Here is a 23,973-nt window from a genome sequence, read left to right as displayed (position 1 = left end):
AAACATAATTGGCCCCATAGACTTTTATTGTAAGGACACAAAAGCACAAATACATTTCTAGAAATCTTCTTTTGTATTCCCTGAAGATACAGGTTTTAAATAATGACTGAATCTTTATTTTTGGGTGAACTGTCCCTTTAAATAAGTTAACTTTTATATTTAACACCATTTCAGTGTCCATATATTCATATACAATGTGGTCTTCAGTAGACAAGCAGTGTCTTTAAATGCAAAAATGACATTTTCAACTCAAGCATTGCCAAAGCACTGAGTCTATAGAGACCGGGACCATGGGGAGAAGGAAACAACAAATCCATTATACCATACCCCTGCTATTTTGCTTTAGCCTGCTTGCCCTTTTGTAAATCGGCATTTTCATGGCAAACTTGTGTCGAGTTGTTCCCAATCAATACATACAGTGTGAGAACCTTAATTGACATGAATAACACCAGACCCTTTCCTATAAAGGAGAGACACTCTGTCTGCCTGTGATCAATACAAAACTGTGTGTCAGAGCTCACCGGCACAGAGGAGTTTGTTTGTGAGGTACCTTGTGCCTTCCGATCTGTGGGCATCCCCTGATGAAACAAGGCTGAGATGTTACATGTGAACAGACTGTCAAAGCGATTTTGTCAGTCTGCTCATTCTCTGTTGAGAGCTGCTGACACACTGTGCACCGGTTCCCATGATTTTATTGAGGTGATGGAAGCTTTTAGGCTTGTTTTCCCTCTCCTGTTATCCATGGGTGTGGGTGTACAAGGGATTTTTCTTCCGTCTGTCTCTTTATGGTCTCTCATTCAGGTCAAAAGATTGACCAGTTATTGTTGAAAATATGATTTTAAAGAGCACTTAAACACAGAGTTTGAATATAGAATACAGAATACAGGAGAAGAATAGATCATAAAATATTACTGCAAAAGCACACACACGGATGTGATTTGGAGGTCAGTAGCTTCAGACACGACTCTTCTTTGATGTCATGCAAGCATCTATAGCTGGCCTGTGTAGAAAGCCAGTAGGAGTTAATTTGAGCAGATCAGGTAGGCCACTGGTTGTGATCATTAATGATTTATCATACAGCAGCAGGGAAATGAGCAAAGCCAGTCTCATCTACCTCAGAAAACCAGATCTTTGTCTTTATTATGCTGTAGCTCTCTTAGTCTATTACCAGAGAGCCCGAGTGATTCTTCACTTTAGATTTCAGCCTGTTAAAACATCCCATAAATCTTGTATTAGCATAAACCCACAATTGTATGGAATAACATTTTTTAGTTGAAGAAATACTTCATCCAAAAATGGAACATACTCACCATGTCATCCCAAATGTACAGTATATGAACATTCTCTATAGCTGAACAAATAAACTATTTTACATTTAAAAAGCAACTGTTATCTTATTATATGTAGTAAAATTAAATCTCTGAAAGGCACAAACACCCCTCATTAAGGAAATCCAAGTGGGTTGAAAAGTGTCTTCTTAAGTGAAGCGATACAGTTTTGAGAGAATGTTTAGTATGTTGGTCTTATTAGCAAAATGAAAACCAAAACAAGCACATTCAAGCACTAATTTAAAAAAAATCTAAAAAGTTAAGATAATTATTTTCAGTTTTTCCTAAATTTACTATTTAGAGGTATGTGTTATGATCATTTTAGTTTTTTTCTGTGACCTACTCACAATATTTTCCCCAAATTTCATATAAAAAGATTGTTTCCATTTGCATATTTGCAGAATGTTTTTTTAATTCTGTCTTTACTCATCCTCAGGTTGTTCAAACCCATTTCTTTGTTCTGATGAACACAAAGATATTTGTAAGAACGTCAGTAGTAAAAACAGATCTCATCCCCCATTTACAGCCATAGTCAGGAAAATAAATACTATGGGAGTCAATGGGGGATGATATCTGTTTAGTTACTGACGTTCTTCCAAATATTTCCTTAAGAAATGTATACAGGTTTGGAACAATCTGAGGGTGAATAAATGATGACAGAATTTTCTGAATTAAAATTTTTGGGTGAACAATTCCTTAAATCTTTCTAATGGCTGTACACTAGATGGTATAAGGGTATATAAATTACAAAATAAGTTTCGGTCAACTATTTCTTTAAGGAAATATATAATGACTTACTACAGTCATTCCTAACTAACTATATACATTCTGATATTATATTGGTAACATAGATACACTCTAATTTCATATTCCTCTGTCATTGATTCAATTGTCTCTTGCTCATAATGGGAAACTCCAGTGGGAGTACTTAACCATAATTACATTTCTTAGTTTCTAATTTTACCGGTTTTGTCAGCTATGTGAAATGTATTATTTAACATGATTAAGTGAAATATATAACACTTTGTTGGACAAAAGTGATATTGTAGTTGGTACACAAATGCACATTGTGTTTCCTTTGATAAAGCTCACTTTTTTGTTTCTTTCACACTTCACTGCCCATCAGAGAATAAACAGCAACCATGACCACACAACAACACAATAACATCACAGCCGTTCAGAGATGTGCAGTACACGGAAGAGCCTTTTATGAAACAGTTAAGAAACATAACACGTCTGAGTTAGTGAGCAAATGTGTGAGTGAATTTTTGAGCCTAGTATGAGAATGTGTCTTGTGTGAGTGTGCTGGACCTCAGGGACAGTGGAAGTACTTACCAGACTGGTTGATCTGTTGAGAAGCGGTGCAGTGAATTGACGGTGCTGTGGAGTGACATGACTACACAGAGCCCTGAACAGACATTAGCACAGGCTTCAGCAAACGTACCGCTGAGCCTCAAATCATTCATTAAATCAGAACATCAAAAGGAACTTTACTTGCAAGCCTCAACATAAATTTTTTATTATTACTGCGAACAAATCTTTTGTCATTTCTCTCACCACAACTGCTTCCCTTCTCTTTTTGCACTCTTCTGTCTCGCATATCAACTTGCCCCTCTGTCTTTTTCTCTCTACTAGTTTGATACATCCTTATGCCTGGCTTGGTATTTTGTGAAATGGATCTTATGAATATTTTAGAGAGGTGCATTGCTTTAGCCAGGCCTGGTTAGTGGACATTATATCAGTTAGCAACCTTTTTTGGATGCAACCAATTTTTTTATTTTAAATGTAGAGATTTAAGCAGACCAAGATAAATATAAAAGCAATTTCTTTAACAGAGGGGTGCAAACCAATTTCCAATATTCTACACTAAAAGTAAAGGTAAAGGAGGCCTTGGCTAGTTGTCACAACGGCTTATATAGCTGATGTTTTAATATTTTCACTGTGTAAATTAAAAAAGGTATTTTTAACAACATGGGTGATGACCCAGATGTATTATATTGTACCCAGCTATTAGTTCCATGTGTGTTCAGTTACAGTATTTGTAATCTTTGTTCCCAAGGTTCATAGATTTTGTTTCCTGGAGAATAGAGCTGAGAATCTTTAATAGTTTTTTGTAGGTAATGTAAATAAATACAAATAATACTTAATTAAAGGTGTTCGTTTCCCCTTATAATGTGTATCTTTTTTATTTGAATGACACTTAAGTGGAGAATCATTATTACAGGAGCAAACATACTCTCTTATCTAAAAATATATTTTGAGGTTTTAATTCCGCGCTATTGCCGGTGCCGTCTGTCACATTGTATTTGTTTCTGACCAGCTTCCTTTTGTTCAACCTTTTACTAACATGAATCCTTTTAGTGCTTTTGTCAGGATTCATATACCAATACTCCAGAAAACTATACTGCTGTGCAGTACCCCAGCTAAAGAAATTGTTTCCTGCCATGAATTAGATATAATCTCATGGAAACTTTACTTATTAATAACAGTGAGGGGTTTTAAAGTCTCTTTAGAAATTATTTCTTTCAGTGAAAGGGATAGTTCACCCAAAAATAACTATTCTGTTATAATTTATTGTTCAAAACTCTTTCTTACTTAGAACTCAAAAGAAGATATTTTGAGAAATGTCTCGGTGGTTTAGTAAATGGAAGTAAATGGGGGCAAATGTTATTTGATTACCAGCAAAAAATAAAAATACAAAGTCATTTGGAATGAAAAATGTAAGTGATGAAAGAATTTCACTTAATCTTACACAATTACACGTATAGTTACAAGCGCAATATATTTATATATTGAAAACATAATATACTGTATATAAACTGCCTGGGTACACTGGAAAATATTGACCATCCCCCTGTGTCTCTTTTGAGCGACAGCAAGCATCCGAATAGTGGTAGTGATATGTAATGCTAAATCAAGCAGATAAACATGTCTTTAAATGAGCAGCGACCTACTGCACCCGCCTTTCAGCATGTGGTGGGGGTTCTGTACGCCGGCTGCGTGCTGCGCAGGGGTTGGTGCGGCCCCACTGCGAGATAACTAATGGAAAAGCTTTCAGGGCTTTAACCTGGAGCAAAACGTCAGCTCACATTTGGCCGCTCACCCAAGTCTAATGTCTCCCAATTGTGGCCATCACCATTGGTTTTGCCCATTATTACCAAACTCCCCCCATCTCAACACACAGGGATGCTGCTTTCCCAGTTTCACACTCCCTCTCACATATTACCACTTCGAGGTTCTTTAGAGTGACTGACTTCAGGACACTGGAGACATACCTTGTTAAACAGTCCTAAAAACAAAGAGGGCTTGAGAACAAAAGTGTGTGCCGTGTATGGGCAGTAAAAGCATGGTACTCTGGATCAGCCAGGACATCGCAGAGCAAACAAAAAAATGTTCCTGTTCCCCTGAGTCTTTATTGAGGTGTCATGTTAGGCTGGAGTGATGCAGAGGAGCAGATAAACACGGAATACTGACAGACTTTCTTAACACAATGAATTTATGGCTATGTGTTTTTTTTTTTTTTTGTCTTATTTTTATTGTCCTTTTTTACTTTTAATCTTGCAAAAACGAGAAATGCCACAATTTAGAAGAATATCTGCTTTTTTTGTTTGCATCCTGTTTCAGTCAAATCTTTTTTTAAGATTGAAACCATTGATCTTTATAGTCAGGTGTCAACACCTCTATTTCCACCCTGTCCATGTAACCCTGTGCACATTGTTCTTTTGTTATATGTGCCAACAATATTTTCTGCATTCGTCTCTGTCTCTTTTTATTCTATCTACCTTTCTTTCCAAAATCATGAATAATTTGTATCTCCGCCCTGCTGCCTGATGACAGCTGTGCAGTTGTCTTGCAGTCTATTTTTCAGATCAAGTAAATAATGAATAAAGCACAGCAACAAAAGAACACACTATCTGACCCCCGTCTCCCTGAGACACTTCCATGGCCCCCTCATCGCCAGGCATTTCTTCTGGCACCTGTGTTCACCTGAGAAGACGACTTCAGACTAACTTTTCTTGTTTAAAAAGATACATTCTATAACTACTTTTTACATTGGATTGTTTGCATGATGCTCCTGCTTTAGAAATGTGATGCGAATGAAATGTGAATCAACTAACACATTTGGCCACATTATACCACATTTGTTAACTACCACATTATAAATCAACAGTATTAATGTCAGCATGACATGTGATGATGTCACAGTGAGGGTCTGTTTTGTAAAATTATTTTGATCTCTTTAGATTCCTGTTTTGCTGTGATCAGCCATTAGTCAGACAACTGCGTCTAAATATGTGTAATGTAATTGTTTTAAGTTGTTTATGTTTTTCTAATTTGACATTTAATGAGTAAATTTGAGTCTCAAACGTTCTGATCACAGTATTGGTCAAAACAGTGCCGTATACTTTAATTTACTTAAAGAATTAAATAGGGTTTCAGTGGAACCTTCGGTTATCTGGAATAAGCCTTTAAATATTAAAAGGTTTTTTAAATTGGGCCAGTCATTTAAAGCCATGAATATGGAAAATAGTGATATTTTCTGTGCTTTAACATAATTATAGCTATACTACACCACAATGTGAATATCACAAGGCATTACACATTTGTGACATACCATTTTATAGGTGACCTTCATATTTTTGTTTCTATATGTGTCTGTTTGTCTGGGTTTTGGCTTTTTTTTAAGCCAAAGAATGAGGTGCTCTGATTACTTGACCACTGAAATTGATTGGGCTCTTTCCAGGACTTCTTCTATTCATATTTGATATGCCTGGAGGCTGTGGGGCATCGGTTTTAAAACCCTCACTGAAATCTGGTCTGGTCTAATGGTGCACTTGCAGATTGCACTTTCCTTCTGAGTGAACTGCAGAGGATTTAAACATCTGCGGCGGAAACTAACCTCCGTACAGGCACTGCAATCCTTGTGGCACTCTGGATGACATGCACTGCCACACTGTCCAGCTTTGTGTCTTGATCATCATGATATCTTGATTTTAGACATAACAAATAAACAGAATGCAAGATAAAATCAAAACATATGTTGGTTGAGTCATTAGAAGTTGACAAGCGTGGAAAAATCAATGTCTTTTGAGGAACTGATTACATACCAAATTTTCTTCTGGTTCCTCAGGCCCCTGGTGCCGTCCCCGGCAGGACATCGAAGCAGTAAATGCTCCTGTGTCTTTTTCTCTGAAATAAATATGCATTTTCATGTTCCTCTCAGTCAGATCTTTTGGGTTTTAAAATATTTAGCATTTGCTCAATCCTAATGCAGCAAGATTCGAGGCATTAAAATCCATGCGAGTCAGTGATTTCAAACAATGTTGCAAAGGTGCAAGAATTTAAGGGTCTTACAGAAAAAGACCACCCAAAAATAGGCCAGTGTGGGAAAAGGGTATAGGCTGAATTAAGTTGTATTTATTAAGCGCAGTTGTAATGGAACTGAAAAGAGAGGCCTACATTATTTACCTTTTATGTGGCAGGTGCCTTGATGAATTGACGTTATATCCCGGGGCAGAATGCACTGACCCACCCTATTATTCCGCGGGTGTAGAGGGGACACTTTCTGCTGAATAAACGGTCTTTATTTACACGCAGTTTGGTTGACAGAGGAGATCCAAGAGTGTTTAGAGTGTAAATAAAAGGGGGATACTATTTTCACGACTACCAACAGCCAACAAGCTGTTTAGATTGAACATTTCTTACGAAATCACTAAGTATGCATAGGCCTACTTATTTGTTGACGCGGTGAAGTCGATTTTTTGATAGAAAACATATTTAATTTATTTTTTCAAATTCGTATAGTTACACCTTATTTTCGATCAATAATTATGAACGTTTTTATACACGTTTTGTCAGCATTGCTTTGTGTAATTTATTATATTTCTAAACGAAATCTTCGTTACCGACCAAATGTGTGGTTATCAGGTAGTAAAGCAAATTGATAGAATTTTGTGTGTTGTTGTTGTTAAAGATTAATCGAATAAAACGAAGAACGCATGAGGAAATTTATTTTCTTGTCTTCAATTTAAAACACTTAAATGATCTGGTTTGATTTGACGTATTTTTTGTTTCTTTTCCCTGCCATTGAAATACGCATTTTATAAATATCGACTGAATTTTGTGGCAAAGTTTTGGAGCTTCTATGGTTTCTAATGCGTTAAGTAGAAATTCGCTTTTTCCGTTCTATGTTTGTGACATTTCTAGTAAATCGTCTTTTTCAAACCTTAGTTTTTCATTTTAATTCTCGTCATTAACCTTGCAAACAAGCTCATTTCACAATTTTTACTCAATTTATCAGGTTATTGATGTATTTAACTTCTCGATCACGTTCAAACATCACGTAAAATAAAGCCATAACAAAATGGGATCCATGTGAACATGTTTTATTGAACAAAACGTATCATTTTGAACAAAATATTTAAAAATTTTACAAAAATTGTAAATATCCAAAGGCTTAAAAGATTGTGTTAGAGCCCCGAAATAAATGATCGACAATGTATTTAAATATTCGTAGGCTAGAAGTTCATAGATGAATGAGGCAAAACATTATATTTGTACAAAAGATAAATAACGTTCGTAACATTCTTTATTTCAATAAATAGTGTGAATGATATAAAACAAATATTTTTATATATCTGAATGTGTTTTTTATATATTTATTCTCAAGAAAACGAATCTGCTAGAGGATGAAACTGAACTCTTTGTCAGATGTACGGTAAGCGTTCGACCACTTGCCAAAAAGCCAAATATTCGGTTGGGCAGTAGTACACAAACAATCCTGTATTTGATCAAATCACGCAGTCTATTGTAGTGCTTGTTTTGCCAGCATTCTCTCTGCAGCGTTAAAAACAAAGTGGCATTCTTTTGAGGTGCGGTGATTTTTCTCTCCTTCAGCTGGTATTTTGGGTGATACAATGTCCTTTTCTCGTGGCGGTTGTATTTCTTGCCTGATTATTTTGGTGATAATATTTTGGTTTCAGACACGATGCCTTGCAAGTATTTGCAGCGGGCAGTTGATTCGGATCAAGATATCCTATGAAAGCCTGTACATCATCACCGTGAAAGCTGCCAGACCTGCTGACCTGCTGCTGACTCGTAGGCAACTCAAACAAAACATAAACAGCCCCTCTACAACTATTGTAAACTCTATTTCAAGCCTTCTTTAAACACTGATTTAATGTTTGTTGAATGTTAAATCTGAGAAAGCTAACAAAGTCCAGATGAGTTGTTTAATAGTGTTGGGTAAAGTCCTGGGTCCGTAAAGGTGTTTCCTCATTTCAGCCCGTGTTGTGTTTCCTTGTGTCTTCTTAAATCGACCTTGCGCTGGAATCCTTTGCCGCAGAGGTCACATCCAAACGGTTTGAATCCAGTGTGTTTTCGACTGTGGGTTATCAGATTGGAGCTCTGACTGAAAGCTTTCCCACACACTTGACATTTGTGTGGCTTCTCCCCTGTGAGACAAAATGCATGTGTCACATGCCTAAAACATATTTATGAAACCAAACTGGAAATGCTAAAAACTTGATTGGTGTAACCATGGTATAGGTAAAACCGGCTGCCAAAATAATATTTACATCAATTATTGATATATATATATTTACCTGTGTGAATGAATGTGTGTTTCTTCATATCTGATTTCTGATGAAACCTCTTCCCGCAATACTGGCACGGATAGGGTCGTGTGTCGGAGTGTATCAGGAGATGAGTGGACAGAGTGGATGATCTTTTGAAACTTTTTCCGCAAATTTTGCAATCAAAACTTCTTTCCTATTAACATGAAAAGCGTGTTAATTTGTCATAATTTTTTCTTTGCACCACATTTGTTCATTTACGCATTCATTTTACGCATTAACGCAGTGACCCTCATCTCGTCACAAAAACTTTTAAAACTCACCTGTGAGTGAACAGCTCTGTGTTGCTCTAGACTGACCGCATGACCAAACGTTTTCCCGCAGATGTCACATGCAAACGGTCTCGTTCCACTGTGCGATCTGCGGACGTGAACTTCCAAGCCATGTGGTGTAGAAAACGCCTGTGGAAAGACGGGGTCATCTTTAAAATACGACCTCTTACCATCATTTAAGAAACACGAGCAATATTTAATCTAGTTTCCTTACCTTGCTACATTTTGTACATTTGTATGCGCCATTTAGAAGGAGACGACTGCACATCACATCGGAGCTGGCCTTCATCTCAGCTCCTTTTACGCTGCTGTCGTCGTAAAGTGAGGCAGATGCGCGCTCGAATAGGCTGGTAGTGGAGCTATAACTGTTGTAAATGCCTGTGCCAGTCCCTCGTTCAGTGAAAAGAGAAGGCTCGGCCACTCGGCCATTATAATAGGTTGGTGGACTAGGCCTTTCCAGATCCAGAGAGCGGTGATGGTTGGATATCAGCTGTCTGATTTCACATCCAGAGTAACTACTCCATGCGTAAGGTCTGAAGGGGACGGCGAAGGGCTGCGTTTCCTCAACGGAGGGCGAAAATGATTTTTCTGATTCTGCTGGAAAAAAAACATTCAATTTTCAAGCATTTAAAATAGAATGCTGACAAATTCAGGACATACTATGTCTTTGTACAGCCAGCTTTACAGAAAGAGAAGGGTATATTTTCACCTTAAATGCACCACCAAGAATACTGTACATAATGCATTTATCTGCAATAATTTAACACAAACTAAATATATTCATACCGGGGGATGCTGATGGTGACGGAGGTCGCCAAAAATCCTCGTAATCTGAGGAGCGGTCGCAGACGCTTCCATCACAGCTGAGAGGAGACTTTGAGGATAGATCAGCTGGATCCCCCAGGTGAGAGTCCGGTGAGCAGGCACCAGTCGTGTCGCTTGTCAAGGCATCCGTACAGCACTCCAACTCGTCTGCGGTTTTGCTTTCTGTTTGGAGTTAATAGATTTTCGGTCAAACCCGCAATGTGTGTAATTGTTTATCTCAAAACTGTCAATGCACAAACCAATGCGTGCGACATATGGAAGACTGTACGAAAATTTCCCTTCACACAAATGTAAAAACTAGACACAACCAGTCGGACGTGTGCTATTTTATCAGTTAATACTGACCTCGTTCTATTGTCATATTTATTTTATAGATTTGTGGATAATATAATATTAACCACTTTAACGAAATATGCAACAAATCAGCAATAATTAAACAATAACAAATAAACAACATAATAAATCATTATTCGGCATCAAATAAGTCATTCAAACCTTTCATTTAAACAACTGTATCATTTCTCATTTAAAAACACCCACAATCGCCCAGCACTTTGCATTTCAATTTGAATACTTTTGACAAAGTCAAATAAATTTGACCTACCTGCACATATTTGGGCTAAAATAGTATCAAGTCTGTTGTAGTCATCTTCCAAAGACCGTGGGTGATGGTAGCTGTGCGCTCTTTTGCTCTTCACCAAAAAAGATCTAGGCATCTTGTCTCCGCTGATTCCTTCGTCGTACGTCCTCTGTCATTAGTGATGATCTATCAGATCCACGGATGCGGCGGTTATTTTATCTCTGAAAAGATTTGAAGACCATTGGTTGAAGAGCAGCGCGTCTGTATAGGGGGATATGGGAGAGTCGGAGCATGCGTAAAGCTCCTCTCTCGTCTGCCAGGTGTTATGAAGACAGGTGCTTTAAAGGGACAACCACCCAGCCTTGAGCCTGTGATTGGTCCGCCCCTCTTTGAGAGGACAGACAGGTCCTGGGGGAACCGTGGCTATCAGGATAAGTGATACATTGCTTTATCAATGCGTTACTCAATCCCTAGCTGCGGGGGGGAGGAAACGCAGAGACGGCAAGGCTGAGTACCTTCTCCGTCTAGTTTGATTATTTGCGTTTTAGTGTAATAATAATTGTTTAAGAAATGTAAAGGACCATTATAGGCAATATATTTACAATTATTCCAATGAATTACACTTAAAACTAAAACTGCAGTAACAACTCTTGAAATACACGTATAGCCTATCTTAAGTTGACTGACCTTAAACAAACTGTAGAATTATTTATTGGGCATAAGCAAACAATTAAATAATAGGCTACTATTCCTGTTGCTCGGTTGCTGCGTTAATAACGCAAAGGCCACGGGTTCGAGCCCGTGAAACACATATTCTGATAAAAAAATGGCCAGATGAATGGCACCGGAAAAAAATGCATTGGATAAAAGCACATGTCCAAATCGTAAATGAAAACATAAATGTATCGAAATAAAGCTGTCCACACACGCCACATTGCGTTCTCGAGTTTCGTGATGGCTCAGCGAACAGAGCCCCCTTGTTCCGAGTGGACGCCGGTAATCTGTCGGGGACACAACAGGGACATGCATTCAGCTCGTGCAGCAGACAATCAGTGGGTGCCCATACAGCCAATCCGTCAGTCTACGCCTCACCTGCCTTTGACTCGTGACAGCCGTCTGCTCAATGAATCGGTTCACTTCTCCTCTCACCTTGAGTGCGGTAGTTTATTGCAGCCCGTCACGTTAATTCTCAAATGATTTAATTGCACAACTGCAAAAGAATTATTGCTTTGAAGCCGTCTGCTTTCATTCATTTTTACATAACTGCATACATCGATGAAAGCTGTCCCTGCCATCAGTAGTCTACATCAAGCTGCAATGTCAGTATCTGCAATAGAGTTTGCACTGGTCAACCATGAAGCGCAGGAAATCAAAGCGCAATGTGCCCTCCGTCGATTAGACATGCCACCTCAGGGCATCCGGGCCTCGGTAGATAGGACACTGATAATGCAAGAATTAGGCAATACTGTATCTGGACTGATTATAAAACTTTATCTTTCATTTACTGTGTCCTCCATCACAATATAGGGGAATTCAATTGTTGCACTAGACTCTACTCTCAAGTACAACATGACTCAGTGTAATGCTTACTGCTTACATTTCGATATTTCATCTTAAACAACAATTCATTAAACTGTATTTGCAGTGCACTGTAATAGCGAAGTAATCAATTTTTTGCAAATGCATAGGCTACAGATCTTTCACACTAGATCTTTTACACTATAATATCTTAGTCTTATTTCTTAATGTTTATTTGGCTTTCTGTTATTTAATCATAGCTCATAATTGCTGCACAAATAATGCTGTCACAAATCGATTCAAAATACTTCTGCTACTCCGGCCAAGCATAGGCCTAGATTCCGTCCAATAACAAGGACAGAACCATTTCAATGAAATAAACGTACATCAAATAAACTTATAAACATACAAATATTCTTAATGCAAAAACGACTTACCTAGTCAATAATATTCTACAGCTATGGAAATGATTATTTCTTCAACCAATATAGAGAAGTAACCATGGAAACGTTATATCTTATGACAAAATATGGATCAAACATCATCGAGAGAAATAGCATGTACGTGTAGGAAGCAAACTTTACAGACTAAAAACAAATAGCATTTGCATCTTACGTTTTCCAGTGCCGAGATGAGTCAATGACTTTATTTTACGTTCGTACAGCTATAATGAAACTTCATGACTAGCCGGGGACGCGCCAACTGTGATTTGACACAGCGAAACTCTGATTTAAACATTAAGGTTTATAGTACAGAAATAACTCGAAATTCAACGAAGGTTTATAGTACAGAAATCGCTCGAAATTCAACGAAGGGACATTTGCTGACAGCATTTTGACAACTCACCCGATCAAGTAGTTCTTTGACAAATGATTTACTCGGTTGCGATGAAGTCCCGGGGTTTAGTTTAAGCGAAAGAGCGCGCAGCTCATCGCATAGGTTTCAAGCGCAAGTAAAAAAGCTTCCTGAATAACCTTATTTGTGACGGAGCTCAATGGTAATGCGGTATAAGAGGGCTGTGCAGTCAGCAGACGATTTAGTAGCGTACGTATTTATTTATGTATATTATGTTTGTATGAAGAACTTGTTTCCAAAATTAGATAACTTTATAATTTTTAAATGTAAAAACGGAGTTATCAAGTTTTTATTGTGTTTTTGTGTTAGTTGTATTATTTCATTATTATGGCTTGAATCAAACCAAACCAAACGCGATTTGGTTGATATGAATTGGAATGCCCGATTAAAAAAACAATAGAACAAGAAAATACATTTCTTTTTGGATAAACTCTTTATATTTTCTAAATGTAATATTGAGGTTCAATATAAACTGTCCCCTAAATGAATGCTAGCTTAATAAAAAACATAGACAATGGAAAATAGCCTTGCTTGCATTTCTTTGATTTCCAGAGAAGCAAACCTGCAAATTTGTTTTTTTGGATCTGACAAAATAAAATCAAACATTCGTTTTAAAACACCAAAAAGAAAACTTAAGAATATAATCTAGATATAACAAAACGCTCAACATTTTAACAATGACGTTCCGTTTTATTTGTATTTTTGTGCATGACAAAGAGTGAAAAGGCACTGAAGTCGTAAGCCTATAAATAAGTTTTTTGGTGATCTCCATTATGTCCATTATATCGTCTAAACACTCTGCATCGTCAAAGACGTGCAAAGCGTCTCTTCTGTCCACCGGCACATCCCGTTTCCACCGGAATTCACCGTAAATCATTTTGTCACACATCGTTGAAAGATGTTACTTAATATTAAATAACGTTTACTTGATCAAATCACATTAGTGTTTAACACTGCAAAAATAATTTCGTTCGCAAAGTCTTTATTTTAGCGGACTGGCCGTTTTAAAAGTGGGGCAAATAGTGTACCAACATGGCATCAATCTTAGTAGTTTAAGGCTTGCTCTCAGATGCCACCATCTCCATCAGCTGAAAAGCAGGTAAATGCTACCGACAGAAAAAAAGATAAACTGAATTTTTCCTTTGAAGAACAATAATGAAGTCTAATGTGCAAAAATGCAAACCAATTCCAAAGTAACAAAAACTTAAGTGTAGTTGCAAAATGAAAAGGAAGGACAGTAAGAGGACTTGTTTCTTCATTGCCTCTGGCACAGAGTGCTTGGCTTGGGATAAATGAAAATGTTAGTTTGTAATTCATATTCATAACATGCACAACATAATGCATATTGAAAAAACTCTAAATAAGAATTTCATTGAACCTTTACAGGCACCAAAACATCAGTATGAAAACAAAACTCGGAAATTGAGAACCGGTGCCATCAAAGCTACAGTACATTACAATTACTGGAGAGAAGTGTGGCAGGCAAATGTCTCTCTGAAGACCTCCCAAAATCAGTAATACGTCCCTTTTAACTAAACTGTACAATACATTACAATATAGACATGACAGCCACTAAATACATATTTTCAAGTAATAATGAAGATGAGAAACATGTACATATTTACATTTATGTTGAATGTCGGACAAACACTTCATAAAAAGACACTCAAGACCCACTCACATAATTCCTGCTAGGGGGAATCACATTGCGCTTGCAAACTTGTGATATGACACTGTTGTATTGATATGGGACTGTTTAATGTCTATTTAAAGATGATAGTGTTCCATTCTTTAATACGTTTTTGTCTTCGTTCCGACCACCAGCAAACAATCGTTGGTGTCTCATTGTTTAAAAAAAGCATGATTTAAAAAATAAAAACTATGACAGTGAAAACTTGTCCGTATGCATAAAACACTATACTAAACAAAGTCTCTTCTCGTAATAACAAACAGTTGTGGGCTATTTGAGGTTTGCGAATATCCTGCCACAATATGATGATCTTCATGACTATGATATTGAAGAGTCCAGAGAGACTTAAAATAATAAAGTGCCATGACAAACATCTGACACATTTTGGCAGAAACAAAACGGATGCAGATGTAAACCATGACTTAATGAGAGATACGATTTTTCAAGTTCTCAGGTTCGGCCCCATGCTCAAAGCAATGTAGGCAGTTTATACGAGCTTCATGCTCTTCTTCCCAGTCTTTAGAAGACAGTCTCTGTCATCGATGAGCACGATCACACTGTAGTTGTCTTACAGCTGCCATTTGAGGGCACAGTAAGTTGTAGGGCGTCTCCATCCTCATCATCCTCACTCTCAGAATCCACAAGGTTTGGATGTAGTGTGATCCGGTCTCGAATCTGACGACCAGTCAGGTGGGGTGACATCTTCACTCCATCTTCATCAGAGGACTGGTACGAGTCGTTGTCCCCACCGTAGTGATTGACTATATGAATCCCATCAAAACTGGGTTTGTCGGGAAGGCCCCTCTCTCCTCTTAAACATCGGATCTATGAGAAGGAAGAGTCAAAAAAATATGTCAGGAAAACCTTTAACATCTTTGTTTCATCACAAAGACAACGATAAGAGCAAAACACAACAATGCACGTTCTCTAAATAGCACCATACATTGTAACATGCACAAAGAAAGCGTAAAATACTTGCTCATGTCTCCATAATATAAATTTTCAACAAGAAAATAGTAAGCAGGGTATGTCAGCAGGGTTTCTGGATTTATGGGCTAAACATGTAACATTATAATTTAACGTAAAGTGCATCAAATTAAAATTCATGCTTAAACAACTTATTTAGGTGAAATGCGGGTAGGAACTGAGAATCTGTGCTAAAACACATTTCATTGAGATGATCGTACTCTTACCTGAAACTTTCTGCCTCACAAAGACAGACATGTGGGAAGAGACGCATTTATGGGTATTTCAGTGTAACCACAATCAGTTAAACAACTCAGTAAAGCCTTCCACCTTATATTATTCAAACTACAACACTTCTAAAAGCTTTCAAAACGAGAGTACGCTGTCAATTTTGCATTCAAATGCAGTGCACATGCAAGAGTTGATGTGTGGGTTGTGAAGGCTTTCGAAAGAAAAGAAAAAGCAAACAAGCTAGCACCAAACAGCAGTGAGGCCACAAAACATGACATGTTGTGACATTGTGATGCTGAGAGATTAGCTCGAGTCTGGTTTTTCTTGGTGCAAATGTGGCTGATTGGAAACCTCTCACTGTTTAGCAACTACGTGATTTAAATAGCAACCAGATACGAGACATCCGTCCTTTTGTTTTAAGGTTATGACTAAGCCAACTCTTCGAACCTTGAACACGGCTGATCTTCATCGGGGCTAAAATAAATAAATAAAAATAAGCATAGTGAATTTGAACACCCTTCAATATATCTCCAACCTACAACGAACAAACAAAAACCTTATTCAACCACAGGCATCCAAATCAGTCTTGTTCACAAGGGTTTGTGGCTTCAGACAGGATTCGTGCTACTGCCTGATTGTGTATGAAAAAGAACCAGGCAGGTTATGAGGTAAAGCTGTCTTGCTGCACTCTGTTGATAGGGATTTGAGACGACCAAGAATGAACGATTTAGTAGAAAGTTGTTTGACCGCAAACCACCAGTCTTTTGTTGTCAGTATTAGGGAGGAGGAAAATCAAACTACATCCTCCTCCTGTGTAAATCAATTTATCACTTTCTGTTCTCTTCTGTCGTGCACCCCTGCTTAAGTTTAACATCTCTTTGTATAATGACACCTATCCAACAAAACATTTGAATGTAAGATAAATGTTTAAGTCATTCTCGATTACTCAAACCTCACATGTTCAAAACTGAAAATACGCACGAGGAAGAATCGTCATCATTTTGAGATTACTTTCAGAAAGCTAGCCTTGAAACAAGTATTTATTCATAGGTTTGTATCCAAATTCATTAGAACATTAGATTTTGAGGACTTAAGGCTTCTAATCATAACACGTGCTTGGCAGCTGTTTCAAAACATGGCAGAGTCTGAGATGTATCAGTACTACAGAAACAGCAAAAAATATAATATTAGAAACAATTTCCCTACCAGAAGTGGTCTACAAACCAAATGACACATTAGCCACAAACATTACACAAAACCACAGGCTACGAAAAAGGGGAATCTTACAAAGATTGAACTCATGCAGAACTTGTGGCTCTTATGGAATCCGTGACGGTAAATCACGTGGACATCTGCGCACACTTTCCATACTGCATTAGGGCAAAGTGTCCGGTTTCTTCAAATCCTTCAAATGGACTAAGGCTACGAGGACTTCAAGCTACAACCTGAATTCCGGAAAAGTTGGGACGTTTTTTAAATTTGAATAAAATAAAAACTAAAGGAATTTCAAATCACATGAGCCAATATTTTATTCACAATAGAACATGGATTACATAGCATATACTTACACTAGAAATAGAAATTTTACACTTTTATCCACTAAATTAGCTCATTTAAAATGTATTGCCTCCTATGGGTCTCAAAAAAGTTGGGACGGGGACATGTTTACCATGGTGTAACATCTTCTTTTCTTTTCAAAACAGTTTGAAGACGTCTGGGAATTGAGAATATGAGTTGCTGGAGTTTTGGTGTTGGAATTTGGTCCCATTTTTGCCTTATTTAGGTTTCCAGCTGTTGAAGAGTTCTTGGTCTTCTTTTTTTCATTTAATGATGCGCCAAATGTTTTCTATAGGTGAAAGATCTGGGCTAAAGGCAGGCCAATTCAGTACCCGAACACTTCTACGACGAAGCCGTGCTGTTGTAATAGCTACAAGTATGTGGTTTTGTATTGTCCTGCTGAAGTATACAAGGCCTTCCCTGAAATAGACGTTGTTTGGAGGGCATATGTTGCTCTAAAACCTTTATATACTGTACCTTTCTGCGTTTAGAGAGCCTTCTAAAACATGCAAGCTGCCCATACCTTATGCACTTATGCACCCCCATACCATGAGAGATGCTGGCTTTTGAACGCTGATAACACACTGGAAGGTCTCCCTCCTCTTTAGCCCGAAGGACACGGCGTCCGTGATTTCCAACAAGAATGTCAAATTTGGACTTGTCTAACCATAGAACACTATTCCACTTTGAAATAGTCCATTTTAAATGAGCCTTGGCCCACAGAACACGACAGCACTTCTGGACTATGTTCACATATGGCGTCCTTTTTGCATGATAGATCTTTAGTTGGCATATGCTGATGGCACGACGGATTGTGTTTACCGACAGTGGTTTCTGGAAGTATTCCTGGGCCCATTTGGTAATGCCATAGACAAAATAATGCCGATGAGTGATGCAGTGTCTACTGAGGGCCCGAAGACCACTGGCATCCAAAAAAGGTCTCCGGCCTTGTCCCTTACGCACAGAGATTTCTCCAGGTTCTCTGAATGTTTTGATGATGTTATGCACTGTAGATGATGAGATTTGCAAAGCCTTTGCAGTTTGACGTTGGGGAACATTGCGTAAAAAGATTGTTGAATACTTTAAAAACAGTCTATCACAGATTGGAGAGCCTCTGGCCATCTTTACTTCTGAGAGACTGTGCTTCTCTAAGAAAGCCCTTTTATAGCTATTCATGTTACAGAACTGATATCAATTAACTTCCTTATTCACTAGATGTTCTCCTAGCTGAATCTTTTCAAAACTGCTTGCTTTTTTAGCCATTTTTTGCAACCTGTAGCAGGCAATATATTGTAAATGAGCTAATTTAGTGGATATAAGTGTAAAATTTCTCAGTTTAAACATTTGCCATGTTATCTATGTTCTATTGTGAATAAAATATTGGCTCATGTGATTTAAAATTCCTTTAGTTTTTTAAAACGTCCCAACTTTTCCGGAATTCGGGTTGTAGAACAACCAGATGGATAGTAAAAAGTGAAGTGGGCCCAATACCCAACCCAAACTAAGAAGCATGCATGGACAATAAAGTATGCAACAAAATAGTGTTTGCTTTCTGCATAAATAAAGCAGTATATTTCATTCCATTAATTATTGCCTTTTACTTTCTAATTGTCAACATTAAAGGAAAGCCATGAAACTTAACCTTGACCTGAAACCTGACAGAAAGGCAGGAAATGAGAGTACCCCATAAGCTGATATATATAGCACTCGTTGTCTGTCCACTGTTTGCATACTCTTTCCTTACTGCCCCCAAAAGGTGACTTGAGCACAGCCTTTCATCACAAATCCAGCCTGCTTAACGGCTCAAAAGTATAGATTTTGGGTGGTTGTGACACCAACCGATAAAGAAACATGCTGCACAAAGAAGTGTGAGGGGCGTATGCAGGCAAACTGGAGTGCAGGAAGAGGCCATGTGCAGGGCGTAGTTAACACATGAAAAAATTTAAATAAACTAACAAATCTGTTCAAAGCTTGCCAAGAAGTAAGAAGCTAACCGCAAAACAAATAGTAGATCAAAAACATACACCAGGCAGGAAAAAGAGCAACTTTATACCTAGGTGTATAAAAGATCACAGATACCAAGGTGACTTTGATACCAAGATAGAAACCTTGGTGGGCGCACAGTACAGTATATGCGGCTATTGCTTAAAGGTGCACCAAGCAACATTTTCCACTTTCACAAAAAGATCTATATCTACAGAAAACCACGTCGACAAATGTGTTTAAATGATAACAGAAAATCCTACACAGAAAAGTACTTTAAAGGTGTTTATCACAATTCTAAATTTTTGGTTCCAAAAGTGTAAAAATGACTTAAAAAACCATTAAACATGTTTGGGCATAAAAAAGATATGCTTCAATATAAAAAAGGTAATCTTGTGTAAACACATGCACCCCACCTCGTGCTTGAGATCTGCTATCTGGTCCTTGAGGTCTCGGATGTACTGGCTGGAGTCTGTGTTGTTTAGGTGGCCTTGGACCTTTCCTTCCTCTTTCTGAATAAAAAGAAACGTTTGATAAGATTAAATCGTAGGGTCAATATGTCACAATTCAAACATTTAAAATGCCACCAACAGATACTTGAGAAAAGTGAGTGGAAAAAAGGTGTAGGGAATGTTGTCACATGTTGCGGGGGCCATATTGGTTAACATAGACGGTATGTGTTTTGACAGTATGTACAGATTGTGAAGCTTTAAATGTTGTTGTGTTTTTCACTGCTGCTAAATGCCCCATGGGAGGTGCGGTATTGAACAGCTACTCGTACGCATTACATGGCTTGTTTACCCTCACACCTGTTATAAAGGGAATCAAAACACAGTACGTGAGGAGAAAGCTGTTTTCCTGTGCATCAGTACAGTTACGGGAAGCCACACAGGACGGAGCGGGGACCAAGATACAGGGGAAGAGGTGCAGAAAGGGGTGTGTTATGGAGGTAACGAGGTGAGATAAACACATGTGCGCACACCCTCCTAACGGGGAATTTTTGTGGTCTGCGCTACGTTGCGCATGCAGAGCCGTGATAGGCCGAGGAGGGCGATGGTGAGGGATCTGATGTGTTTTTCCCAGAATCTGTGTTTTTCTTGAGGTTTCTACCCCCACCCGCACATCGTGGTGATAAGGGAAAGGCAGTTAGCTGACTTCCTTACACTCGGCTGTAGTAGATCAGCAGGTGGCAGGCTACAGCCAGGCACATCAAACATCTGAGTAATGGCTTCCTCACTTCAATAACCCCACACCCCACTTATTGGGGTAGTTGATAAGAAAACGTAAAGCAGAACTCTGGTCCTTCCCTGAATCATCCCAAGTCTTCGACTTGTCCCTATCTTGGCAAAAATCTAATTTATGATGTTGTCCGCTCATCTGTGAAAAGGTGACGAAAGCTGCCGTGTTTCTACGAAACAATTTGGAATACAAGAAACTTTAGATACAAATTAGAAATGAGTGATTTGTGCATAGAAAGTTATCATCACGTGAAGTCAAATTACTTATTTTACTTAGCCTGACATCTGACAAATGGAGTTTGTGATGCCATGAGCTCATCTCAATCTGAATTTTATGTTCAAAATGTATAGTTTTTAACAATGTAGCAAAGAAATACATTATAAAAAGAAAAGGGGAAAAGACAAAATAAAAAAGCTATTGGGCTGTAAGGGTATTCTAATGGTAACCATTAGAAATTCTGTAATGGTTTCTATTGGGTTTCTATGGTTTTTTTCAGCAGGGAAATATTGGAATATTGCCCAAAACACACTACAAAAAGGAATTTTGTGATGGTTATAATGGAAAATTTGGTTGTAAGGGTATTCTAATAGAAACCATCAGAATATCTGTAATATATCTTATGAATGCACCCTTAAAAATACCTTTAAGAACCATTAGCTTTTTCCATTAAAACCACTATAACATATTTAATGGTTTCTATTGTTTGTTTTCAATAGGGTAGTTTTAATGTTAACTGTAATGGTGTCTACTGGAATAATGTCCAAAACTCACTACAAAAAGGAATTTTGTAATGGTTATAATGGAAAAAGCATTGGGTTTCAGCACCTGCTGAAAAAAACAATAGAAACCATTAAAAAAGTTATAATGTTTTAACAGAAACTGTAATGGTTCTGCTTGTATGTGATGGATTATATTGGTGGGATGTCTTGTTTTGTTCAGCAGGGTGGTATTTCAATGGAAACCAATAGAATTTCGATGATGGTTTCTATTGTTTTTTCAGCAGGGTTATGGTACAATAATAGCAACTTTTTGATAACTTAAAGGTATACAGCATAACCGTCTTACTCAAAAAGCAGAAGAGAACTGAGCCACAATGACTTGAACAAATCATAATACTGATGAAGTTCAAAGTTGATCTTATGGCCAGTTTCTTGGAAGGATTCTTCGTTAAATTGAGCAATACTAATCTGATGCAATTGAATGCATAAAAAATATCTGCTGTTATTGTTAACCCTACAATTAACTTTGCAGCTCATAAGGAAAATAATATTTGATAGAAAAGCTTGCATAGTGAATTAAGTCAACGCTTAAGGACATTTTTGTTGTTCGATATTTGGTTGGCTTGGTAACAAACACTCCCACACTCCCGTTGATGGCATTTACATGTGAAACTCTTAATTGTCACCGCTCTGTCAAATAAACTACTATAGTACATCCATTTCTCTTTTAACACTTTCTTCACATATTTATTTCGAAAACACACGCTCAGCTAAATAAGCTAAATCACGCTGAGACGATTATATAAATGCAAAGCAGTACAGCAAAATGCGAGCTTTGATTATAGCTCAGTGTGTTGCTCAGCCCGATAGGAAGTGGTTTCTCATCTGGTAATAAAGATAGCTAAACTGCGGTCCCCATGGGCCATGCAAGCAGACGTTTCAACCTTGAGCTCAGCTAGGTGTTAAAACAAAAAAACCCACTTCACTGCACTTTGTCTTAGTTAGCCAAGAGATCATAACAATAAAGAGCAACACTGACTGAAAAGATACGCAGAGCCTCAATCTTACCTGCACGCTACTCAAAATAACAATTATCCGTCTTAGGCCGGACATGTTGTGTGGGTGTTCCGAAAGGTGTCTATATCTTTTGTCTGTTCGGGACTTAGGTTAGTGTGTTGGTGTTTTGGGTGTTTGGTGTCAGACAGACTTGAAGGTTTACTTTAAAGTGGATCTTTCCAGTGAAAAAACACACACACATACGCGCACACACACACACACAAACTTACTAACACACAAACACAAAGTCACTAAGACTCACACACAGGTGACTCATAGAGAATCTGTACAGATAAATAAGTCTGTGTTGACAACATGGTTCTATATTTTCCATTGATGGGACGTTAAGTGTGGGCGAGTGTTAGGTGAGTGAATAAATAGGTTTCGGGCAACTGTGATAGAGCCACAAATTCTACAAGTTTCTTTTTCATCATATATTACAGCGTAATTTTTGCAACATCATAAACACATTCGGTTCCTTTCTAGGAAAAAAGTAATATATGTCATAAGTATTCCATCCATCCATTTTCTACCGCTTATCCGGGGCCGGGTCGCGGGGGCAGCAGTCTAAGCAGAGATGCCCAGACATCCCTCACCCTAGACACTTCCTCCAGCTCTTCCGGGGGGACACCGAGGCGTTCCCAGGCCAGCCGAGAGACATAGTCCCACCAGCGTGTCCTAGGTCTTCCGGGGAAGGCGTCCAGTAGGCATCCGTAACAGATGCCCAAGCCACCTCAGCTGACCCCTCTCGATGTGGAGGAGCAGCGGCTCTACTCCGAGCTCCTCCCGGGTGACCGAGCTTCTCACCTTATCTCTAAGGGATCGCCCAGCCACCCTGCGGAGGAAGCTCATTTCAGCCGCCTGTATCCGGGATCTTGTCCTTTCGGTCATGACCCAAAGCTCATGACCATAGGTGAAAGTAGGAACGTAGATTGACCGGTAAATTGAGATCTTCGCCTTGCGGCTCAGCTCTTTCTTCACCACGACGGACCGGTACATCGACCGCATTACTGCAGAAGCTGCACCGATCCGTCTGTCAATCTCCCGTTCCATCCTTCCCTCACTCGTGAACAAGACCCCGAGATACTTAAACTCCTCCACTTGAGGAAGGAACTCTCCACCAACCTGAAGTGGGCAAGCCACCCTTTTCCGACGGAGGACCATGGCCTCGGATTTGGAGGTACTGATTTTCATTCCAGCCGCTTCACACTCTGCTGTAAACCGTCCCAGTGCATGCTGAAGGTCCTGGTTTGAAGGGGCCAACACGACAACATCATCCGCAAATAGCAGAGACGAGATCGTGTCGTCCCCAAACCTGACACCCTCCGGCCCCTGGCTGCGCCTAGAAATTCTGTCCATAAAAATTACGAACAGAACCGGTGACAAAGGGCAGCCCTGCCGGAGTCCGACATGCACTTGGAACAAGTCCGACTTACTGCCGGCAATGCGAACCAAGCTCCTGCTTCGGCCGTACAGGGACCTGACAGCCCTTAGCAAAGGACCACAGACCCCATACTCCC

The 23,973-nt window shown here is 38.6% G+C and overlaps 2 protein-coding genes across 11 annotated transcripts in view; both read right to left on the bottom strand.

Moving 5' to 3' along the window:
* Positions 1-7,699: 7,699 nt before the first annotated feature.
* On the bottom strand, positions 7,700-13,111 carry gfi1ab (growth factor independent 1A transcription repressor b; the record flags this gene model as incomplete). 3 transcript variants are annotated; one of them, XM_079461244.1, is made up of 7 exons in its annotated part: positions 7,700-8,782; positions 8,933-9,098; positions 9,226-9,363; positions 9,449-9,831; positions 10,021-10,221; positions 10,664-10,860; positions 13,004-13,111. In XM_079461244.1, the coding sequence occupies 6 exons, from the start codon at positions 10,773-10,775 to the stop codon at positions 8,604-8,606; spliced, it is 1,179 nt and encodes a 392-aa protein (XP_079317370.1). In that variant the 3' UTR covers positions 7,700-8,603. The 3 variants fall into 3 exon arrangements, with proteins under 3 accessions (XP_079317370.1, XP_079317369.1, XP_079317371.1); XM_079461243.1 differs by lacking the exon at positions 13,004-13,111 and having other exon boundaries at positions 10,664-10,954; XM_079461245.1 differs by lacking the exon at positions 13,004-13,111 and having other exon boundaries at positions 9,449-9,828; positions 10,664-10,775.
* Positions 13,112-13,677: 566 nt separating this feature from the next.
* The window catches only part of evi5b (ecotropic viral integration site 5b), a 43,636-nt gene continuing 33,340 nt past the window's right edge, over positions 13,678-23,973 (bottom strand). For all 8 annotated transcript variants that reach the window (XM_079461235.1, XM_079461238.1, XM_079461236.1 and 5 more), the window contains 2 exons: positions 19,856-19,951; positions 13,678-15,527 (listed from right to left, as the gene is read on the bottom strand). In XM_079461235.1, the coding sequence (XP_079317361.1) occupies positions 15,255-15,527; positions 19,856-19,951 (369 nt within the window). In that variant the 3' untranslated portion in view covers positions 13,678-15,254. The remainder of the gene's footprint in view (positions 15,528-19,855; positions 19,952-23,973) is intronic.

This window comes from Barbatula barbatula (genome assembly GCF_947034865.1).
Source record: "Barbatula barbatula genome assembly, chromosome: 7".
Lineage (NCBI taxonomy): Eukaryota > Metazoa > Chordata > Actinopteri > Cypriniformes > Nemacheilidae > Barbatula > Barbatula barbatula.
The sequence above is the reverse complement of the archived record's forward strand: the minus strand, read 5'-3'. Positions and strand labels throughout refer to the sequence as shown.